Raw genomic sequence first — 19,885 nt, forward strand, 5'->3', positions numbered from 1 at the left:
AAAATTAGTTATTTTCACAAGAGAGGTTGACTGTCGCTCACTTGACTCCCGATACGAATTGTTGTTGTTTTTTAGACAACGCCTTCAGATCACTAGTCATGTATTCAGATACCAAAGTTGTGTCAGACCAATGCTTCTGCCATGTTCACACATATTTAGTCCTTACTACTAACCCACACTCAGATGTATTAACTTGTCTGCAGCTAAAACGTAATAACTTCTGATCACACATATTTAAGCATGGAGGCCTTAACAACCCCTCCCCCACCAGGAATCAAATTTTAAAATCCCACAAGTTTGAAAGTGTTACATGCCTGTGAAGACAGTGAATACTCCATATGTGCATTGCAATAAACCTTTATTGTTCAATAGAACTTGTATATCAGACTAGTTCATGTTAAACAGTCAAAGAAAACAAAATTTAACCTCCACACCAACATCAGCACTTTTTAATCACAATCCAAGCAACAACATCCAAGCATATTTATCAATTGTACATTTATATTTAAAATCCCCACAACAGCCTTCAGACTCGAATTAAAATAATCCCACATAAATAAATTTCTCCAAAATCTGACCTTTAACCCCAGTTAAAACTGCCATCAAAATTATAATCCCATTCAAGATTCACCTGTAGATATAAAAAACAATCGACTTAACCAGGTATTCAATTGATTCATAAAACTATTGGTTATCTATAGGCATACGATGTTAATACATCAGAGAAAAACAATATTGGCAAAAGTTTTCACATCAGTTATCTGCTTCACTGACTACCTATACTATCAATATCTCTTACATAATGTGATGGTTATGTGATCATTGCATGGCACTATAGTGGGGAAACTGAGCTAAATATAGCATAACATTTGTGCATTTTGTGAGGAAAGCACCAAATTTGGCACACTAGTAGCCTATCATATTATTAACAGATTTGGATATTGGGCCATCTCAAAATTTTTGATGGCAGTGGAAAATGGCTGCCACAGCCATCAGCGGCTGAATTTGAGATGGCCCAATATCCAAATCTGTTCATAATATGATAGGCTACTAGTGTGCCAAATTTGGTGCTTTCCTCACAAAATGCACAATTGTTATGCTAAGTTGCCCCACTACTAATGAAATTTGCGATTTAGCTCGTTTTCATATTCAACCGTTTTCAAAGTCGAACCTTGTATTTTAACTACATTCTTAAAATTATCATAACATTGGTATTTCAAAAGTAAACAATTGCAATAAAATGATTTAACCAGGCAACAATTTCAACACTACTCAATTATTTAACCAGACAACAATTTCAACACGACTCAATGATTTAACCAGGCAACAATTTCAACACGACTCAATGACTTAACCAGGCAACAATTTCAACACTACTCAATGATTTAACCAGGCAACAATATCAACATTACTCATTGATTTAACCAGGCAATCATTTCAACATTACTCATTGATTTAACCAGGCAATCATTTCAACATTACTCATTGATTTAACCAGGCAATAATTTCAACATTACTCATTGATTTAACCAGGCAACAATTTCAACATTACTCATTGATTTAACCAGGCAACAATTTCAACATTACTCATTGATTTAACCAGGCAACAATTTCAACATTACTCATTGATTTAACCGGGCAACAATTTCAACATTACTTATTGATTTTACAAGGCAACAATTTCAACATTACTCATTGATTTAACCAGGCAACAATTTCAACACTACTCCATGGTTTAACCAGGCAACAATGTCAACATGACTCAATGATTTAACCATATAAGGTTTGAGAAATGAATGGGAAATAACTGAAAGTGTCCTCTTTCTAACTGCTGATGAACATGTTTGGTGAATTTTTAACGAAATAATTAAACCATAGTTACTTCTGAAATATCAAACGGAATCAATGAAAGTAAACATTAAATGTGTGCAATTCGCATAATGTAAATTTATTTTATTGTTGATTAAGCATCTCTTCAGATAAATCCTTATACAAAGATAATTTAGAGGGGATGGGGTTGTGCATTGGGATTGAAGGATTAATGGAAGGAGCTGAGAAAAGCAATCGAAGTTGCAAGCAACATGAGTGGTGTGAGGGAGAGAGAGGAGGCAAGGGGAGACATAGCGCCGCTGTCAGTTGATGTTTTGGCTGTTGTAGCACCTGCAGCGGGAGAAGATGTGTTTGTTGCAGCTGCATACGTGGTGAATGGCTGTTTGAGGAAGTAAGTAGAAAAATGTCATTGGATAAATGAACAGGCAAACATACATAATATGTATATGTGGGAAAACTATGTGCCCAGAATGGGAATCGAACCCAGGTCCTCTGGTGAACCATACTAGTGCGCTGCACATCAAACCCAGGTACTCTGGTGAAGCACTGGTATGATTCACCAGAGGACCCGGGTTCAATTCCGAGTGTGGACGCATAATTTTCCCACATATACACAGTAAGAAAAAAAAATATATATATATATATATATATATATATATATATATATATATATATATATATATATATATACATATATATATACATTATCAGGTTTTCATTTAATAACCAATAATTTATTGTTCACAAACAAACAAACAAAAAAAAGCAACATACATCAGATAAGAGGATGAAAATGCTCACTCCAATACTGCAATTATTGTACTCAATTAACTATTGAATGTACAATAACAGGATTATTACAATATTGAGAGGTTATCAATGTAATGAACAGCTACTAAATATGTCTTCTCTTGCACAGTCTGGGCAAATTAATTGGTACTGCAGCAGTCTCATGGCATTTCGATTATACTGGGTAGTTTGCCATTGCGCTTCCAGCAGAAGCTAAAGCAGAAATTTGGCCAGGGTGCCAGTGATAACTTGCCTAACCTTCCAAAAACACGGCAGTTAATGCTATCGTCCCCCAGTTAATGCTATCAAATTGGATACCCAGCGTAACGTCCATCTGAGAGAAGACACATTCATGGTGACTGCAAAGCACAAATCTGACAATTTATAGTCAGGTCAGGAATTGAAACCAAACGATAAAAGTTCAAAGGGAAGTGTGCTGACTCAGGCCCACTCTGTTAGGATGCTTACTAAATATTATCACATAAAAAGGGTGGAAATTTGAGAGTAAAAGCTTAATTTTTTTAATTGAAATAAAATATAAATTTATTCTAACATGTAAAAAGATTCAATTTCCTTTGAGACTCATTGAAGAGCAAGAAAACATGGTGAGCGGTCAACATTTCCACACTATAGAGCAGAGAGGAACAGGTGGACAAGGATCACAAAAAAATAATAGACAATCGGCTGAGATAATCACATTTTATATCAAGATATAATAATAATTTAATTATGATTTAAGTAAGTTTTCAATGTAAATGTAACCTCCTTTAATAAATTTAACATAAACTACATTGTCGACATGGTTATGAATCGATAACCAATATTCCAGCTAATGCAAAACTGGAAATCCTGAATTGTTTCAAAAATTAAGTTAAGATTAATACAACATTAATTATTTATTCATAATTTTCCCACTTAACTCCTTTACCGACAACATTATCTTGCTTGTCCTTGTGAGAAAAAGTTTAGTTATTCTTCACAAACCACATGTGAAAAACCCACCAATAATATTACACAAAACATTTGTTAAATGCCACTCCCGATACTTTATAGCACGAGAGTTATCATTCTGTACAACGATATCACCTTGTAACTGAGCAGTTGTAGTTTGAGTACTCATGGTTAGCCATCACTAATTGCCAGCACCAAATGTTCTGTTTCAAAATATCTGATGAAACTTGTGACAAGCCTTTAATTGTTTGTTGTTATTGATATTTTTTAAATTCCCGAATGCAAGAAAGTAAATATTGTTCCTTTTTATTATTCTCTCCACTCCACTCACCTGCATCATCTGCAGAAGCAGAAGGAAGGCACAAAGGTTAATGATACAGTTCTGAGACATTTTGGCAGAGAGTTTTGCCTTTATTTAGCACAGCTGAATGCCACTGATAAACCAGTCAGAGGAAATGGCACTCAGTAATTGTGCCCAGCAACTGCTTGAGATGTCGAAAAAATATCCCACTTGCCAAGAGCCACCCTTTAAATGGATCACTCACACAAAACCCAACCCAACACCTGGTGAGTGTGTAAAGAAGAGGAGACAAGGGGGATGAGATTTCAGCTTGAAAGGGAGGAGAAAGTAGAGAAAGAAAACAGAGGAAAGCAAAGAAGAGAATGTAATACTGTAAATACAACTCCCAATTTGAGAATGAGTTACGTTCCTGGACCCTGTTCTCAAATAGAAATGGTTCTGAAACCCGAACACACTAAAATTTGATTGACACCAACATATATACCATCATATTAACAGGTAAAACAATGTAAAGTCATAAAGGGGAATTAAACACCAAAAATAATGTAGTGAAGTTCTGATTATTAAAGTTAATATGAGGTAAGTACAGCAGAATAATACATGCATATGGACATAAAATAGTTGTCTGTATATTGAAAGTGGATGCAGGAAGAGATCATTTGGGAGAAAAATATTATGTTTGTGGGTTAGATAGAGGAATTTCATCATAAAGTTAGGATTGTAGAGCATAGCATGGTCTGTGGATGAGTAGGAGACATTTCCATGTAATTTAAGTAGATAAACTGTGAGCTTCCAGGCAGGCAGCAAAGAAATGTTTCCACATCCCTTATGTCCAATAGCGTATTAATGGGTCAGCATCAATTACCATTATATCAGACCTCAATACCGTTATGTGAAGATCATCAATCAAATGAAGGACCAAATACTGCATTGGAGTAATCAGAAAGAACCAGATTAAGCAAATAGCAAAAATAGTCTTCAGGAGGAACATGGATAGTATTCGGATTTCAGCTGTGAGAGATACAAGGGGCATTCAAATGGTTATTCAAACAAAATAATCACAATAGTCCAAAATACACAAACGTTTTTCTTTTCAGTACTCAACTACATATTACAGCACATGCGCTGTATACAAATGCACCGAGTTTGAAATGTCCCCGGTGTCTACAACGTCTCCGGTGTCCCCCCCCCCCCCCCCCACATGCCTCAAGATAGCTAATGACGGCCATCCGGTAGATGGCAGTGCGTAACCGAGACGGAAATGGCGACAATTGATGGAAATACCCTAAGTATTTCAATGGAAATTTGTGAAACTAATGTTATTTATGTGAAAACCATTGAATTTATTGCTTGACGGGAAAAAAAAACCAAGAAATGCTCCCCTCTCATGTACGAACGAAAGACATAATTTGCGCCCACCATGGCATTTCGCGCCGAACACTGAAAGCTAAGTTCTTCTTATGCCATCATTCTTTTGCGGCCCCCTGCCACGCTGTATCAAACTATTTCATTCCTTCTGTTATATATGAAGGTGCTTATCACAATAATAACAAGATTTTTACATTTCAAATATTAAGTACGCTTTTTAATTGTTTTTCAACTGAAAAAGCAGAAATTGTATATTTTAACATTAGTGTACTCATTTGCTTCACCACACGCGCTGTATTGAAGGATTTCACTTGTTATATTTAGAAAGTCAGACAGAATTGCACAGAAGTAGCATACTTATCTTCGAGCTGTCGAGCCTGGGATCAATTCTCAGCCCGGCTATAAACTGTCATCCTTGTGTTTTGCAGGCAAGGTGAGGCATTGATGATCGTGCTATCTCCCTGGATGGACAAAAAGCTAGATATCCCATCTGCTAACATTAGTTTGTGAATATCAAAGGTCCTTCGTGAAAAGTATACGAGTTAGCGCCAACACCCTGAACAAATTACAATTTTTTTGCTCTCACTTATGGCAGGGAAGGCAATGGCAAACCACCCAGAATAACCTTTGCCAGAAAACTGCTGTGGCTGCGCCGACACTCTGCAAAGAGTATAGTACGTCTTATCTTATAATTTTTCTGCGAAAGAGATATTTGTCTTTGGCTTGGGTACTGTTTCAATGTGAGGATACTGTGTGTACTATAAGAGTAGCTGGTTTAAAAAAAAATCACCAAAAACTAGCAAGTTGTCCTTACCTGCACGGGATTATAAATGGGGTTGGGTTGAGGCGGAAAAAATGCAAATTATGTCTTTTGTCATAAAGCCGGCAAGCTGGGAGCACCAATTCACATTTATTGCCACATCTGGTGGAATTTAAATGTTCTGATGGTGGTGAGGTGCTCCGTTTGAAGCTGTTTGTCTGATATATGTAGTTTTCTGATGCCTAGGGTCCGTAATAAAAAAAGTTATTGTTGTTAAAGCCAGTAACACTGTCACTTGACCAATTTGCTTGCTTTGATGACTGCAGTTTTGTTTTTTGCAGTACATAAACATTCCAGTTTTCATCATAACGACTCCAACCAGCAAATCTTTCACCGATATCTTTATAACCACACTGCAGACAGCTGCTGATACTGCATTTAGCAGTGAGCTGTTATGTTTTTGTTCCACAGACAACAACTAAGATGGAAGTTGCATTTAAATTTTAATATTTCCTTTCCTGAAGAAATTTCAGAAATGTTAACTGTGTCATGGATGCCTAAACAGGGTGGATGCATGGCAGGGTACCCTACTGGCAAAGACCCTTGAAGTAAGTATTGGTGTGGCATCTGGCTAACAAGACTTTGGCATTTATTCAATGAGTGCATCTCATCGAGACCATTTTGAACATTCCTCATGTATACTACTTATCACTGGCTGTTAGTGTTTTTTTTTTTTAATGAAAATAAAGACGTCCATTTGTTCATGTACCTCATATTCCAGGTATTTGGTAATTTTAGCTTTATACAGTATTTGTAAAAAAAAAAGTTGACATTGAATTTATTTTGCCAAGAACTATAATGCTTTACTCATTGCCCTGTGCACACGAAGCAAAAAAATAAAAATAAAAAATAAAAAAATCAGGATTAAACAATTGCTTTACTTTTGTCTGTTCACAATCGTCAGTTTATGATCGAGGAACGACTTAATTATGATTAATATTACACAAAAACAATAATATTACAATGATGGAAATGCAAAAGCAAAATGACCAATCTAAATATAATACATATTTTCAAGCATTTGTGGGTTTTTGCATTTGTACGTTATTCTTTCACGGCCAAACCGTAGCACCGAGAGGTCCCAGATTTTGGGTGTATGTACTTCAGAATCTGTGCAACATTTTACGCTGCCACGTGTTCTCCATGACGTCCATTATGAGGCCAAAGGCCGCTATATAGTGTATATTGGGATATGGGGGACAGGGAGTGCTGCCGCCGGCCTGCAGGCAAGAGGTAACCACATGAAGCCAATAACTCCATTGCTTTTTGATGTCAAATACATCCCAAAATCACCGCCAAGAAAGGCTCACGCAGCTGAGCATTCCCTTCCCTCTCACCTCTCCCCCTCCCCCCACCCCCAGGAAGGCCCAGCTCATCTGTACCAGAAAATGTGTCTGTCAGTGTCACTACTTTTCTCAGAGATGACAAAACGGATCTTTGTCAAACTTTCAGGGGTTCATCAGTGTGTTTGAGGAAAAAAAAAAAAAGCATTTTGGAAAAAAAGTTGGATTGTTTTTTAAAATCTATCGTGCCTCAGCCTTTGTAGCTCGGTGAAAGGTAATGTTAAATGATCCATGACCCCATTCCTTAACATGTGCAAGGAAGTTTTTTAGGCCCCATAAAAAAAAAAATCAGGAGAAAAAAAACCAAAATTTTATTTCTTCAAAATGCCAACAGGATTACAATAGCACTGGACAACATCAATCACCCATGCAAATTTGAAATGCCTTTTTATTGTGCCAATAAAAGATGAAAAATGGATGAAGATGATGTGTAAAAGTTCAAACAAGAAGCAAGGTTTTTTTTTTTATTTAAAGAACCTTCAACCAGCCGATTCCAGACCACTTATTGTTCATTTTTAAAAAACAAAAATCATGTTTGAGGTATTTAATTTTATTAAAAGTGACCATTTTTGCACTATGTTGCTCTGTCATATTACGACTGAGGAAGGAGTGATAAGAGGCCTTTGAGGCAGGACAGATGTGTAAACTTTATTAGGACATATAAAACAAACTTGAGGCAAATACCCATTGTCATCAACTGGTGCATAAACTTCACAACATGCCAATACTTTAGAACTTGTGAAGCAATTTTATATTGTCGTTTTGGTTTTCCTTTTTTTGGATCACACTATTTACCATCAGTGCTGATGAGCACAAGTACTAAACATTACAGGTCATTGTCTCAGTGGAGAACAGCACACATAATAACACAAAGCCAATACTACATTGTCATGTGTTCTGTGCTGATATAAAGTGCTATCTTTCTTGGCTTTAAGCCAAACTATTTTTTTACAGCCCCGAGATAATGGTAATATAAATGGAATCAACTTTAACATTGAAGAAAATGCTTTAAAACATTTCTTTCTTTACAAATATATGATATTCCAAAACCAGTGCAAAGGTTTGTTTGCCGAATAACTTTTGAAATGGAACTCACTACTTTTCACTCTTTTATGGATTTTAGAGTTGCTTTGGGAGTTTAATGATGAATGGTTTGATAACTGAACAATAAGCAGCCATTAACATAATGTTTCACTTTTTCAAGAGACACTCTAATTGAGGTTCAGCATTATTTCTGTCGACAGTTCAGAGTTCACCAAACACCAGTTGAACATGAAAATGGACATTTTCGTCCTTGTGGTAATATTGCTGATGAACCCTGATCTAGAAGACCCTGCAATATCTGAGGTCCATGATGGATTGAAGCTCTTTACCAAGCAATTATGACAAGTTACAATTCATATATCTGTCATCTCCCACGGCAGTTATACATACCAACATCACTGCATTGTATTCTGTCAAAAGAGTTGCATTTCTACCTGAACAAAATTCAGTTTGTGCAAGAGCTGTCGACACAGAGCAATGGTAAGCATTGGAAGTGGCAGAGAAACTTCTCCAACAGGCCCAATACCACACATTTGTCAGGAAACTGAAAATGGCTGAAGAGGTGCATTCTCCAACAGGCTAAATGAACAAGCAATCTTGATTTATGATGTAAAAGTTCATTATTAAATGCCCAAAACCACTCTACAAGCTGAAACCAAAGGAAGTTATATTCTATATTTAAAGTTAGTCAGCAAACAATCCCTATATTTGACAGTACTCATTTTGGGACACATTGGATATGCATTAAAACTGAGAAAAGGTGTCGGCATATTTTCGGCACAAACCTTTTTCAAAGTAAATATTTTTTATAAATGTGCAACGTAAAAGTTAGCAACAATCTGATGAAAAAACAATAACTCCCAAAATTGGTGAAAAAAATGGTAAAGGGATGTGGCAGTCAAGGTGCTGAGAGACAAAGATGGTGATAATCCATCTCGTGATACTTTCTTTGTTCACGAGGCAGGCTCAAAAGCATCGGCTTTCACCCATTTCTTGACACACAAGCGAGTCGCTCACAAATAGGGTTAAAATACAAGATAAACAAGTACTGTTTTTTCTGTATTCTCTTTCTATTTGACCGATTCATCTTGTATTACTTTATCATCTGTGTACATGGTATGACTGTCATCTGCTGCTGTCTGAATGAAGCAAGAATAGATTAGTCATGGACATTGGACACGTTTTTCAACGAAGAAATGGAAAATAAATTTGAGTGGCTATACATTGATATTCACAAATTTTGTCTTCACCAAAATCTCCTGCTTTTGCTTCAACAACTCAGCAGAACTCCCATCAGAACAATTCTTTCATCCTCAAGGACACCCATTTACATGATGACCATTTTATGTACAATCCAATGAAGTTGTGGCACTTTCAGACGAGACAACACATTTTCATCACTACTGAATGAATTGCATGATTGAGAAATAAAGTACAATTGTGATTGCAAAACAGAAATAACACATTTCCTTTCAAACATTTCCACAATATACTTCAATTGTTCTTTCTAGTTGACCATTTCCCATTCATCGAGAACACACTCAAATTTCAAATATAAATTTCACTACCTTGTCTGATCATAACAGAATATTTCACTTTACATCTGATTGGTTGTGAAACATTCCATGAATCAGGTCACAACCAATGAGGGACTGACAAGGGGAACATGTGGTTACCTTCACAGATATGACTGAGAAATCAACAAATTACATTTACTGCCTAACGGTGCATTTATTCATGTTACATGAATAGAAAATTAAAATTAGTTAATGATAATTCTTGTTGTTTCCCATTAATCTTTATTGCTCTTTGTTCTGAAGGTGTGCTGATCAAATTATGAATGACTAAAATATTAACTCTCCAACAGGCACAAGGTGAAGGAATCAATTATAGACATGGTGTCTCACTCATCAAATACCGTAATACTTTCCCCCATATTATAATCTCAATCCCCATATTATAATCTCAATATGCAGTCAAGGCCCGTGGAAGAGCTAGAACACCGAATGGATCAGGATGCAACAGAATAAAAGGAACAGTGGAGAGAGAGGGGTGTGTGTGTGTGTGGGGGGGGGGTGGAGGTAGGGGGGGGGACACCAACAGCAAAGTTGAAAAACAAAAAGGGAGACATGGGCAAATAATGGGTGTTGAGAGGAATGAAGAGAAGGGGAGGACACATGGGGTGGACAAAATGGATACAGAAGCAAACATCCAGAAAGGAAAAACTGGAAATTTCGAAGGTGTGCTTGGGGATGGATGAAGTTAATGGGGGTAGAAAATGTCATGGTTTTGGATGGGGGTGATCTGAGATGGTGGTGCACAGCTTCTGGAACATCTGGAGAGAAGAATGAGATTGAAGAGAATGTGGAAGTTGATTCTACAGGCAGGAAAATGAGGAAAGAATGAGTGGAGGTGAGCATTGATTCTGGGAGTGCCATCAGTTGGGGGGTGATAGTGGACCACATGTGCCCTTCAGAAACAGAGGGGACAGAGCACAGAAAGAGTAGAGGGTGAAAGACCAGAAAAGAGGTGGTAGAAGAGGGGAAAGCAGTACTCCATCAAGCTGTGGATGAAGGCTTTGTTGGTGGACAGGAGCTCAGGTGTGCCAAGGAAGGACTTTGTACAACGAAAGATGTCTCGCCATGCCCAGTCAGTTGCTGGCTTTGGAGGCCAACTTTGAAATGTGGTTTGCCCAAGAAAGATCAAGGCTGGTTGTGAGACCCAGGAGAAAGTAGATGGGAAGGTTTGCCAAACGGTCCTTTTAGAGAGAGAGAGAGAGAGAGAGAGAGAGAGAGAGAGAGAGAGAGAGAGAGACAGAGAGACACACAGACAGAGAGACAGACAGACAGACAGACAGACAGACAGAGAGACAGACAGACAGACAGACAGAGAGACAGACAGACAGACAGAGACAGAGACAGAGAGAGAGAGACAGAGAGAGAGACAGAGACAGAGAGAGAGAGAGAGAGAGAGAGAGAGAGAGAGAGAGAGAGAGAGAGAGAGAGAGAGAGAGAGAGACGCACACACAAAGAGATTTACCCCCTCCAAAAAACAATAAGATGGATGAAATGTCTTGGGGTCTGTATAATTAGCCACTCGTGATTGTTGGAGTGTTTTAGCTTAAGAGTTGTGATGTCAAAAGACAAATAATTGGCAATGTTGTACAGCAGAATAGAAAAATAATTACATGCCTGATGAATATCAATGTGAACATGCTGTGTCATTGAGAAGTCAGACATCAAGTCATCGGACAAACACATTTTACAATTTTGACCAGTTGAATGGGGTGGGTGTAAAACATGCATTGTATCTTATATTGAGGATATTTCGTGAGGTTGAAACTTTTATTTCATATGACAGCCAGAAAGACATTGCTGTCTGAATTCTCAAGCAGCTGAACTCCACTCACTGTAATTTAACTCAATGGCTGGCAGTGTTTACCCATTAGTGAAAGCCACAAAAACGTCAGGGTAAATTAGAATTTATCCAATTATTTCAAGCCATTATGTGTTACATGCCAAGTGTGATGGGATACACTGCCCGACTGACTGTCTCACACAACGCCAACACAAGTTTTATAGACAAATAACAATGATCGCACTGTGGTCACAACCTACGACACAAGATATATATATATATATATATATATATATATATATATATATATATATATATATATATATATATATATATATATATATATATATATATTGCCTCCTCTGTCCACTCAACTCCCTCATCTTTGTTCATGTCCCACGTAACTTGTCTATGTGTTGAAAGCTGGGTCTGAGAATAAAAAAAATCATGACCCAAGGCTCAAATTACATTCTCTAATCTGTCCCGTAAACCTTATGCCATGTCTGTCCCGTATTCCCATCTGAATGAATAAAATTAGATAGATAAGATTCAGAGCGATTCCAATCAGGCAATTTACATATATATATATATATATATATATATATATATATATATATATATATATCACTTCAGTTTTGGTGTGTGTGTGTGTGTGTGTGTGTGTGCGCGCGCGCGCGCGCGCACACGTGCCCTCTCCCTCTCTCTGTGGTAATAACCTTTTGTTCATATAATCTGGACATGGTCATTTGAGTTATAAGGCTTCGCCATTAAGCACAAGTGAATTGGCTTAAAAATCTGCTAATGGGCTGATTGGGAAACTTGATTTAACCTTACAAATATTTTTTCTTTGACATATTCAATTTTTGGGGTTTCCTTGTCATGATTAACATTCGACCAAAACAAAGGCAATGGAAATCTGGTGCAACAAACCTGGGCAATGTATAATCGGCAGAGGCCTACAGGCAGAATGTGTTCGGCCCACCAGAAAACCTAGATGGCGGCCACCTCATTTTGTCTGGGTGCCATGGTGGGAGAAGCAACACAATTAGTTGAAGCAAGTACAACAAATCGACAGCTCTCACCAATTTGAATGCTCTCAATTTAAATAGGTTCCTATGGGACCATTCTCGCAGACGTAAGAGGCTTGCATCGATTTATCTTTTCACAAATACAACTTTTTTCCGCATTTTAAATTTGAGCATCAAACGAGGAAGCAGTATATAACATTGTTAAAGTCTTTGGTATGACTCGGCAAGGTTCAAACCACCAACCTTCCAAACTCAGAGCAGTGACTACCCCCCCCCCTCCCCCCTGCAATGACTACGACCCCTCTCCCCCTTGTACTGCTGTGGATTTTGTGATACAACATGAACATTTAACATAACCTACACTAGTCTGCTGAGTCTGAAGAAACAAAGACAAAAGCATTCTTCCTCTTGGAATTTTCACCAATGCATACGATCGCTGCAACACATTTCTTTGAATCGATGAGAGTCGACTGTACAATGCAATGTAACATTTGCATAAAATGATAAATAACCAATGTAAACATTAAAACACTATACAATCCTGGAGTAACAGAGAGCAATGGAAAAATCACAAGTAGTGAGGTTACAAACAAATTTTGTACAACAAATTAGTTTTTGTCAACAACAAAATTTTGTCAAATAGTGAGCTTACAAATCAATTCTACACCTACCCGATGCTTTTCATAGATTGTTTAAAATTTGAAACTTGCACATCCAGTACTGATGCCTCCCACAATGAGGCGCACATTATTGATTACCTGCTGATCACATGACCACTATGGGTGACAGAGTAACCAACATGACTTGCCTCATTCAATAAACACATGCTTCCACTGGCAATTGTTGTCAAGTTTAAATGGCCACCCTGTTCAATTTCAGACTTCTGAACCACTGGAGGATCACCAACCCTGGCTCTGCCATAACCAAGAAAATTTGTTTCCGACATTGTGAAGCTTTCCTCGCCTGCACCTCCCACAAGGACCGGAGACTCGACTGCTTCTTCATTCAACTTTCGCTCATTCACTTTATCAGTACTGAATCTTACTTCAATGTTCTCTTCCTCTACATTATCAGCGAATTCGATGTGACCTTCCTCACCCGTATCTTGCCTAACCAAAAGTTCAGCAGCCACAGAGGTTCTATCACCCAATGTTGTTCCTCTTCCTGATGACAATGAGGAAGTCACACTTGTTTTCTTGACTGCTGAATCTTGAACTTCACCAGTTAAGGATAACTTGCTGATTTTGCAGCTGTTGGAGATTGCTACTTGGAGAGCAATTTGTTCATCATTCCAACGAGTCTGTGAAAGAAACAGAATACAATAAAAGCAACTCGGTAGAGCACATACCTCCACCACGCAATGACTGATCCATGAGAACATATTGGGCCCAATAACTTTTTGAAATATTATGCTATATATCGTTTTTGACCCTATCAATAGTGAAGAACCACTTTAAAAATTAAATAGCTCTCGTATTCAGAGCCGGATTCGGATCTTCACCAAAATCGAACCAATTTGTCGTGGTCACACACCCAGCCTGTCCACCAAGTTTTGTCCGAATTCATTCACAACTTTTTGAGATATAATGCACACAGACATACAAAGAAACAAAGAAGACGTCATACAGAGCACGATACTTGCAAAATCCATAAAACAAATTTCACCAAAAAATAATTGGTTGGTTGAATTCATTGACCTAAAATATAAATCCTCTTCAAATTTCAAGTCAATGAGATGAAAATTGAGTATTTTAGAAATCTACACTCCTTAGTTGTTGACCTTGGGCCTATGTTGACCTTTTGGTTGACGTTGACCTCAAAAAGAATTGGTTGGTTGAATTCAGTAAACTGAAATATAAACCCTCTTCATATTTCACCGCTGTTCAAATTTTACAATTTCACCCCCCCCTCCTTTTTGAAGATATAAATCCTCTTCAAATTTCAAGTCAATCGGATGAAAATTGAGGATTTTAGAAATCTCACCTAAGTTGTTGACCTTTAGCCTATGTTGACCTTTTGACCTCAAAAACAAAAGCCTTCTTCCTTATGACAAACTCCACCATTTGATGAATTTTCATATATATATATATATATATATATATATATATATATATATATATATATATATATATATATATATATATATATATATATATATATATATATATATATATATATATATATATATATTGTTGCGGATTCGTGCCCGCTGGCGTGCGACGGCCACGTAACTCGAATCGCGGCACGTCGCCCACCGGACGGACAATCCAGTCGTGACCCTCTCGGACTAACGCCGGGAACCAGTCACGGGTGGACCTTTCGGTCTCACCGCGATCGAGCCAATCAGCCCCCGCGTGGGATAGGGTTGCTCGCCAAATTCGACCTACCTAAGTACCCACGCGGAGGGTAGACCGGGCGATCGCACCTCGCCGCAGGTCGACTTCGGACACGGGCCACTTAAGCGACCCGTTCCGTACTATCGGGATAACCGAGCGGTGTTATTCGTCGACCTCGACGGTTCGATTAATTATCGGGCGTATTCAGCCCACTACCAACCCTTTACATGAAGCAAGATGAGGATTCAATGAAAGAAATGACGAAGCGAAGCGGGAAACAGTTCAACACAAAGCACATTTATTCGCGCTGAACGGAAAGCACACATATTCAATTCCACCAAAAGCACACAGAAAAGAAAAACACAATGCAATTTACACAAAAAGCAAATGCGACAATGCAGATCTCATACCGATTACGCGAGCACACGGCAACACTTATACAATTTTACTTCACAGACGGCGCCGACAACACATACCCAAAACCAAGGAAAAGAATAGAGAACCCTCAAGGATGAGGCAGGCCTGAGGCCGAGACCGGGTCGGGCCTACCCGTCTGGTGATGAGACGCGGAGCGGCGATGGTGCCTCAACTCCGCGGGCCTCGCGGGCAGTGTCTGGTAGGGGGTGGGAAAGGGGCCCCCTTGGTCGCACTATCTCAGCGCGGGGGGAAACAGGAGGGGGTTGCTGATGCTCGGGGTATAGAGGATTCCTACTCTGCCTCGAGTCCCGCGACGAGCGTCTCCACCTCGGCCAGGTCGCGCTGTCGGCCTCCCTGGGGTGCAGCTCCCTGCACGACGCGAGCACCCCCTCGTCTGCCCTCGCCGCCTCTCCACAGCTCCGTCCCTCCGCTCCGACTCCAACGCACACGACGACGACCAGCTCCTTCTTGCCAACTCCACCGCCCGCGAAGTCTTAACTCTCTCTGTTCTTTGACTGACGAACACGGTCGCTTTTATAAGCCCCGTGGCTTCGCTCTCTCAGCTTTGACCCCCTCCCTTCGACCTTTCACCTCGCTCCCCATTGGCCCGAGAAAAAGTGGGCGTGAATGCTTTTTGATCCATAAATTTGCATATATCGATCGCCCTCCAACGCCCTGGGGGCGGGGCCAAATCGCCCCTTGCTCACCGATTGGACGGAACAAAAGTGGGCGTGTGTCGTTTTTGATCCGTTTTTGAAGTGGAAAATCCGTGGTTTTGTACACGCTGTTCGGCGCGCGCCCTGCACGAGTCCAACACCGGTACCCACAAGCGGCGCAAGAACGGTGGCGATGCGACGGTTGCGAGGTGTGACGTGAAGGTCGTGGCGGTTGTGGTGAAGCGGCGTTGTGGTTGGTGGTTGATGTTGTGACTGGTGGTGGTAATCATGGCGGTTGGTCCAAAATAAAGATAGTAAAAGAAAAACGGCTATCCTGAAGAGTCGCAGCACGCATAAATGACATGTATTCCCACTAGACAACGGGTTTGGGCCTAACTACACATGTACTTACCGAAATACCTCACCTAAGGGACCTGAATGGTGGTTTGCGAATTTGGTAACCACAACAATATATATATATATATATATATATATATATATATATATATATATATATATATATATATATATATATATAATATTTGACACCTCCCACACTCCTCGAGCCGAAGAAGCTGTATAAAGCAACCCAAGAAGGCTGACACATGGTAAGCGCTTTACTGTTTCAAACCCTTCCCAGAGTTCCTCCACAGTTATAAAGATTTTCACACACAGCACACCCATGAGAATCCCAATGCTACACACCCCCTCAGCAACCCGACCGGTTTTATCGCTTAGTGGCAAATCATCAGCAACAGCGCAGACAGCAATGCATACCAATGAGGCTCCCAAGCATGTACCACATGCAAACGTCAAAAGCAGTCAATATATCAACACTAATAAAAGGCAGTGAGTGTGTATCAGTGTGTGTGTGTGTGTGTGTGTGTGTGTGTGTGTGTGTGTGTCTCCTCCATAACTTCAAAACCATAAAACCTATCAGCCTGAAACCTTGCATGCAAACAAAGAAATCTCCAAGGAAGTGCAAGAGTGAAAATTGGGTGTTTTGGTTCATTAAAATATCCCTTTTGAAGATAATTAACAGCCTTGTTTAATTATATCCTTCATCAGACGCATCCTTGGACACCCTCGGGGTCCTCGCTCATACTTGATGGGGGTCCCAATTCGCCATTTGGCTTGGCCTCCTTAAACATTCCTCGATTTGGAAACACGATCTACTCTAACGGGCTAATATAATCGAAATATTATGTCGGATTTGAGAATCGGATCTGGTGGACAAAGTAAGTGTCGAAATCTAGAGTGAAATCCAAAAATTTTAACAAATTAGACATTTTTTTGTTACTTAGTGTATTTATTTAAGCAAAGCATGAAACTTAACTTTTTCTGCTGTACGGACGATTATATTGAGTGAAGAAAAGATTATGGAATGTGCAGAAAGTATAACTTCATTGAGTGAAATGCCGTGCTTCAAAACCTGCTTTTGCAATCCATGATGGCACAGTCCACAGGAGTCCTTTTTTTCAGCAATTACATACACAGTTTGCTGTTTCCGTTTTGGGCGATTTGCTAACATTACAAAATATTACTATAAATATACTATTATAGTTCTGCCAATATTTAAGTCAGTTTTTGCAAGCAAAGAGGTATGTAGACAGCACACACGAACATGATAGAAATGGGAACAAATGATTCTCTGTTGGGTGTGTGCATGACTGTTCTTGGTTAAGTGTGCGCGGTGCGCGGGTTTAGCGGGCATGCGATCTCAACTTGAACCTGGGCCCGTGGTGCGTGGCACTGTGGAGGAGGTTATGCGACAGTCTTGGGAACCATGTACTTCTGCAGCACCGAAGCCTCAAAGGCACGCAGGACGTGCCACTGTGCAGTGCAGGTGTGGAGAAATCCATGCATGTGTTCGAGTGAAAGGTTGAGTAAATTGCTGTTGCACGTGCACATTTAGTATAGAACCTGAGGAGGTTGGAGGAATGTGTGGGGGAACTGCAGACAGGCAGGCCTGTACCAAACAGGATTAGTTTTGATTTTTAAATACTACTGCCTAGTTTTATATGGAACATGGCGGTTAGAAAGAAAACACTGCTGTTTGGACGTGTTTAATCACCCCGGTAATGCCCTAGTATGCCGCCTGCACATTCCCTCCCCTTAAATTGCTTTCCCATGCCATTCTCTCACACTGCCTTCCCATTCCCTCCCCTCACACTGCCTTCCCATTCCCTCCACCGATACTTCTCTCTCTCCCACCCCTATCGCTCTCTTTCTCCTGTCTCTGTCTCTATCTCTGTCTCTCCCTCTCTCTCCCTCTCTCACCCCCTGCTGGTTGTTAGCACGGTGTGTGTACTGTCATGGCTGCTCCTTGCTTTGTGTCGTGAGGACCTGTCCTCTGCCGCACTGGTTGGTATCTCCCACACTCCCTATTTCATTTCCGCTGTGTTCGTGTTTCTACTTGTGAGGTTCCCCTGTGTTTTCTTTCTGTATAGAGATGAGAAAGAGAGAGAGAGAGAGAGAGAGAGAGAGAGAGAGAGAGAGAGAGAGAGTGAGAGAGAGAGAGAGAGAGAGAGAGAGAGAGAGAGAGAGAGAGAGAGAGAGAGAGAGAGAGAGAGAGAGAGCACATGGCGGCACAAGTAAGGGTATCGTCGGTTTTTGGGCGGTGCCCTGTTAGTCTATTCATAATTTAAAAGCCTTTCGCTTTAAAATAGCTTTATTTTTGTTTTTATTTTGCTTGCCTTTCCTTTTTTGTTTAGTTAGCGCCCTCTTTCCCAAGGTTCAGAAAAGTAGGAGTGCATTGTTAACTTCCTCTTCCTAAGTGAGGAAGACGTCGAGCGTCGCGTCTTTGTAACATGGCGGCAGATCGCTTGCAGCAAGATGCTGCTTTTGAAGCACTAACTCGTAAGCATGCTTTCGTTTGTGTCCCCCTTGACGGGGTTCTCACTGAAGAGATTGTTCTGGTGGTTGGAGACGTTATCGGTGTTGAGCATGTACGTGCTGCATCACGTATGAATCAGAAAGTCGTGGTGTTCGTTTCCGATGTTGGTGTTTCGTTTTGTTCACGATGTCGTGAGTTCCGGGTTAATCACACAGAGTGGTCACTTTGTTATGGCCTCCCCAATGAATGTCCCGGCAATTAAAAAATTGTCTCTAACGTTCCTCCTTTTGTGTCGAACAACTTGTGTCTGTTTTATCTAATTACGGAAAAATAGTTTCATAGATCTCGATGATCCCCCTTGGGTGCCGCCATGACCAAGCAAAGCACATGATGAGCTTTCGGTGGCAACTTTACATGGTGCTGCCGGACTGTGGGGAGAATACGAGTTTAAAGGTTTCTTTTAAGATTAAAATTGATAACTATGATTACCATGTGTATGCTTCATCAGCAACTTTAACATGTTTTCTTTGTGGAGCCTTTGGGCATTTAAAAATATTTTGTCCGAAAGCTTCTTGTTCGAAGTGTGGGGAATCGGGACATGTCAATTTAGATCGTAAAGCAGTTAACGACCCACAACCTCGTCTGGTGGAGGAGGTGATGCCCAGTGAATCAAACGTTCCCGCTCATACAGTTCCCTCACATAGTGAGGACGGTAAGAATGATGTTGTTAACGTGTCAAAAAAACATAGAGCATCTGCTCCTTGTGACCCCACTAACGCTCCCAAGGTAGTCGTACTGTTGTTCCGGTA

The 19,885-nt window shown here is 39.8% G+C and overlaps 1 protein-coding gene across 6 annotated transcripts in view; it reads right to left on the reverse strand.

The window, feature by feature from the left end:
• Nucleotides 1-321: 321 nt before the first annotated feature.
• The window catches only part of LOC147015423 (interleukin-10 receptor subunit beta-like), a 67,696-nt gene continuing 48,132 nt past the window's right edge, over nucleotides 322-19,885 (reverse strand). For 4 of the 6 annotated variants that reach the window (XM_085850156.1, XM_085850155.1, XM_085850158.1 and 1 more), the window contains exon 8: nucleotides 8,025-14,131. In XM_085850156.1, coding sequence (XP_085706282.1) covers nucleotides 13,586-14,131 — 546 coding nt within the window. In that variant the 3' untranslated portion in view covers nucleotides 8,025-13,585. Of the gene's footprint in view, nucleotides 2,210-3,901; nucleotides 5,045-8,024; nucleotides 14,132-19,885 lie in introns of those variants that run through there. The other 2 variants (XR_015050325.1, XM_085850160.1) reach the window with 2 other exon arrangements.

This window comes from Eptatretus burgeri, chromosome 12, assembly GCF_056783735.1.
Source record: "Eptatretus burgeri isolate ZD-2024b chromosome 12, Ebu_testis_v1, whole genome shotgun sequence".
NCBI classification, from domain to species: Eukaryota; Metazoa; Chordata; class Myxini; order Myxiniformes; family Myxinidae; genus Eptatretus; species Eptatretus burgeri.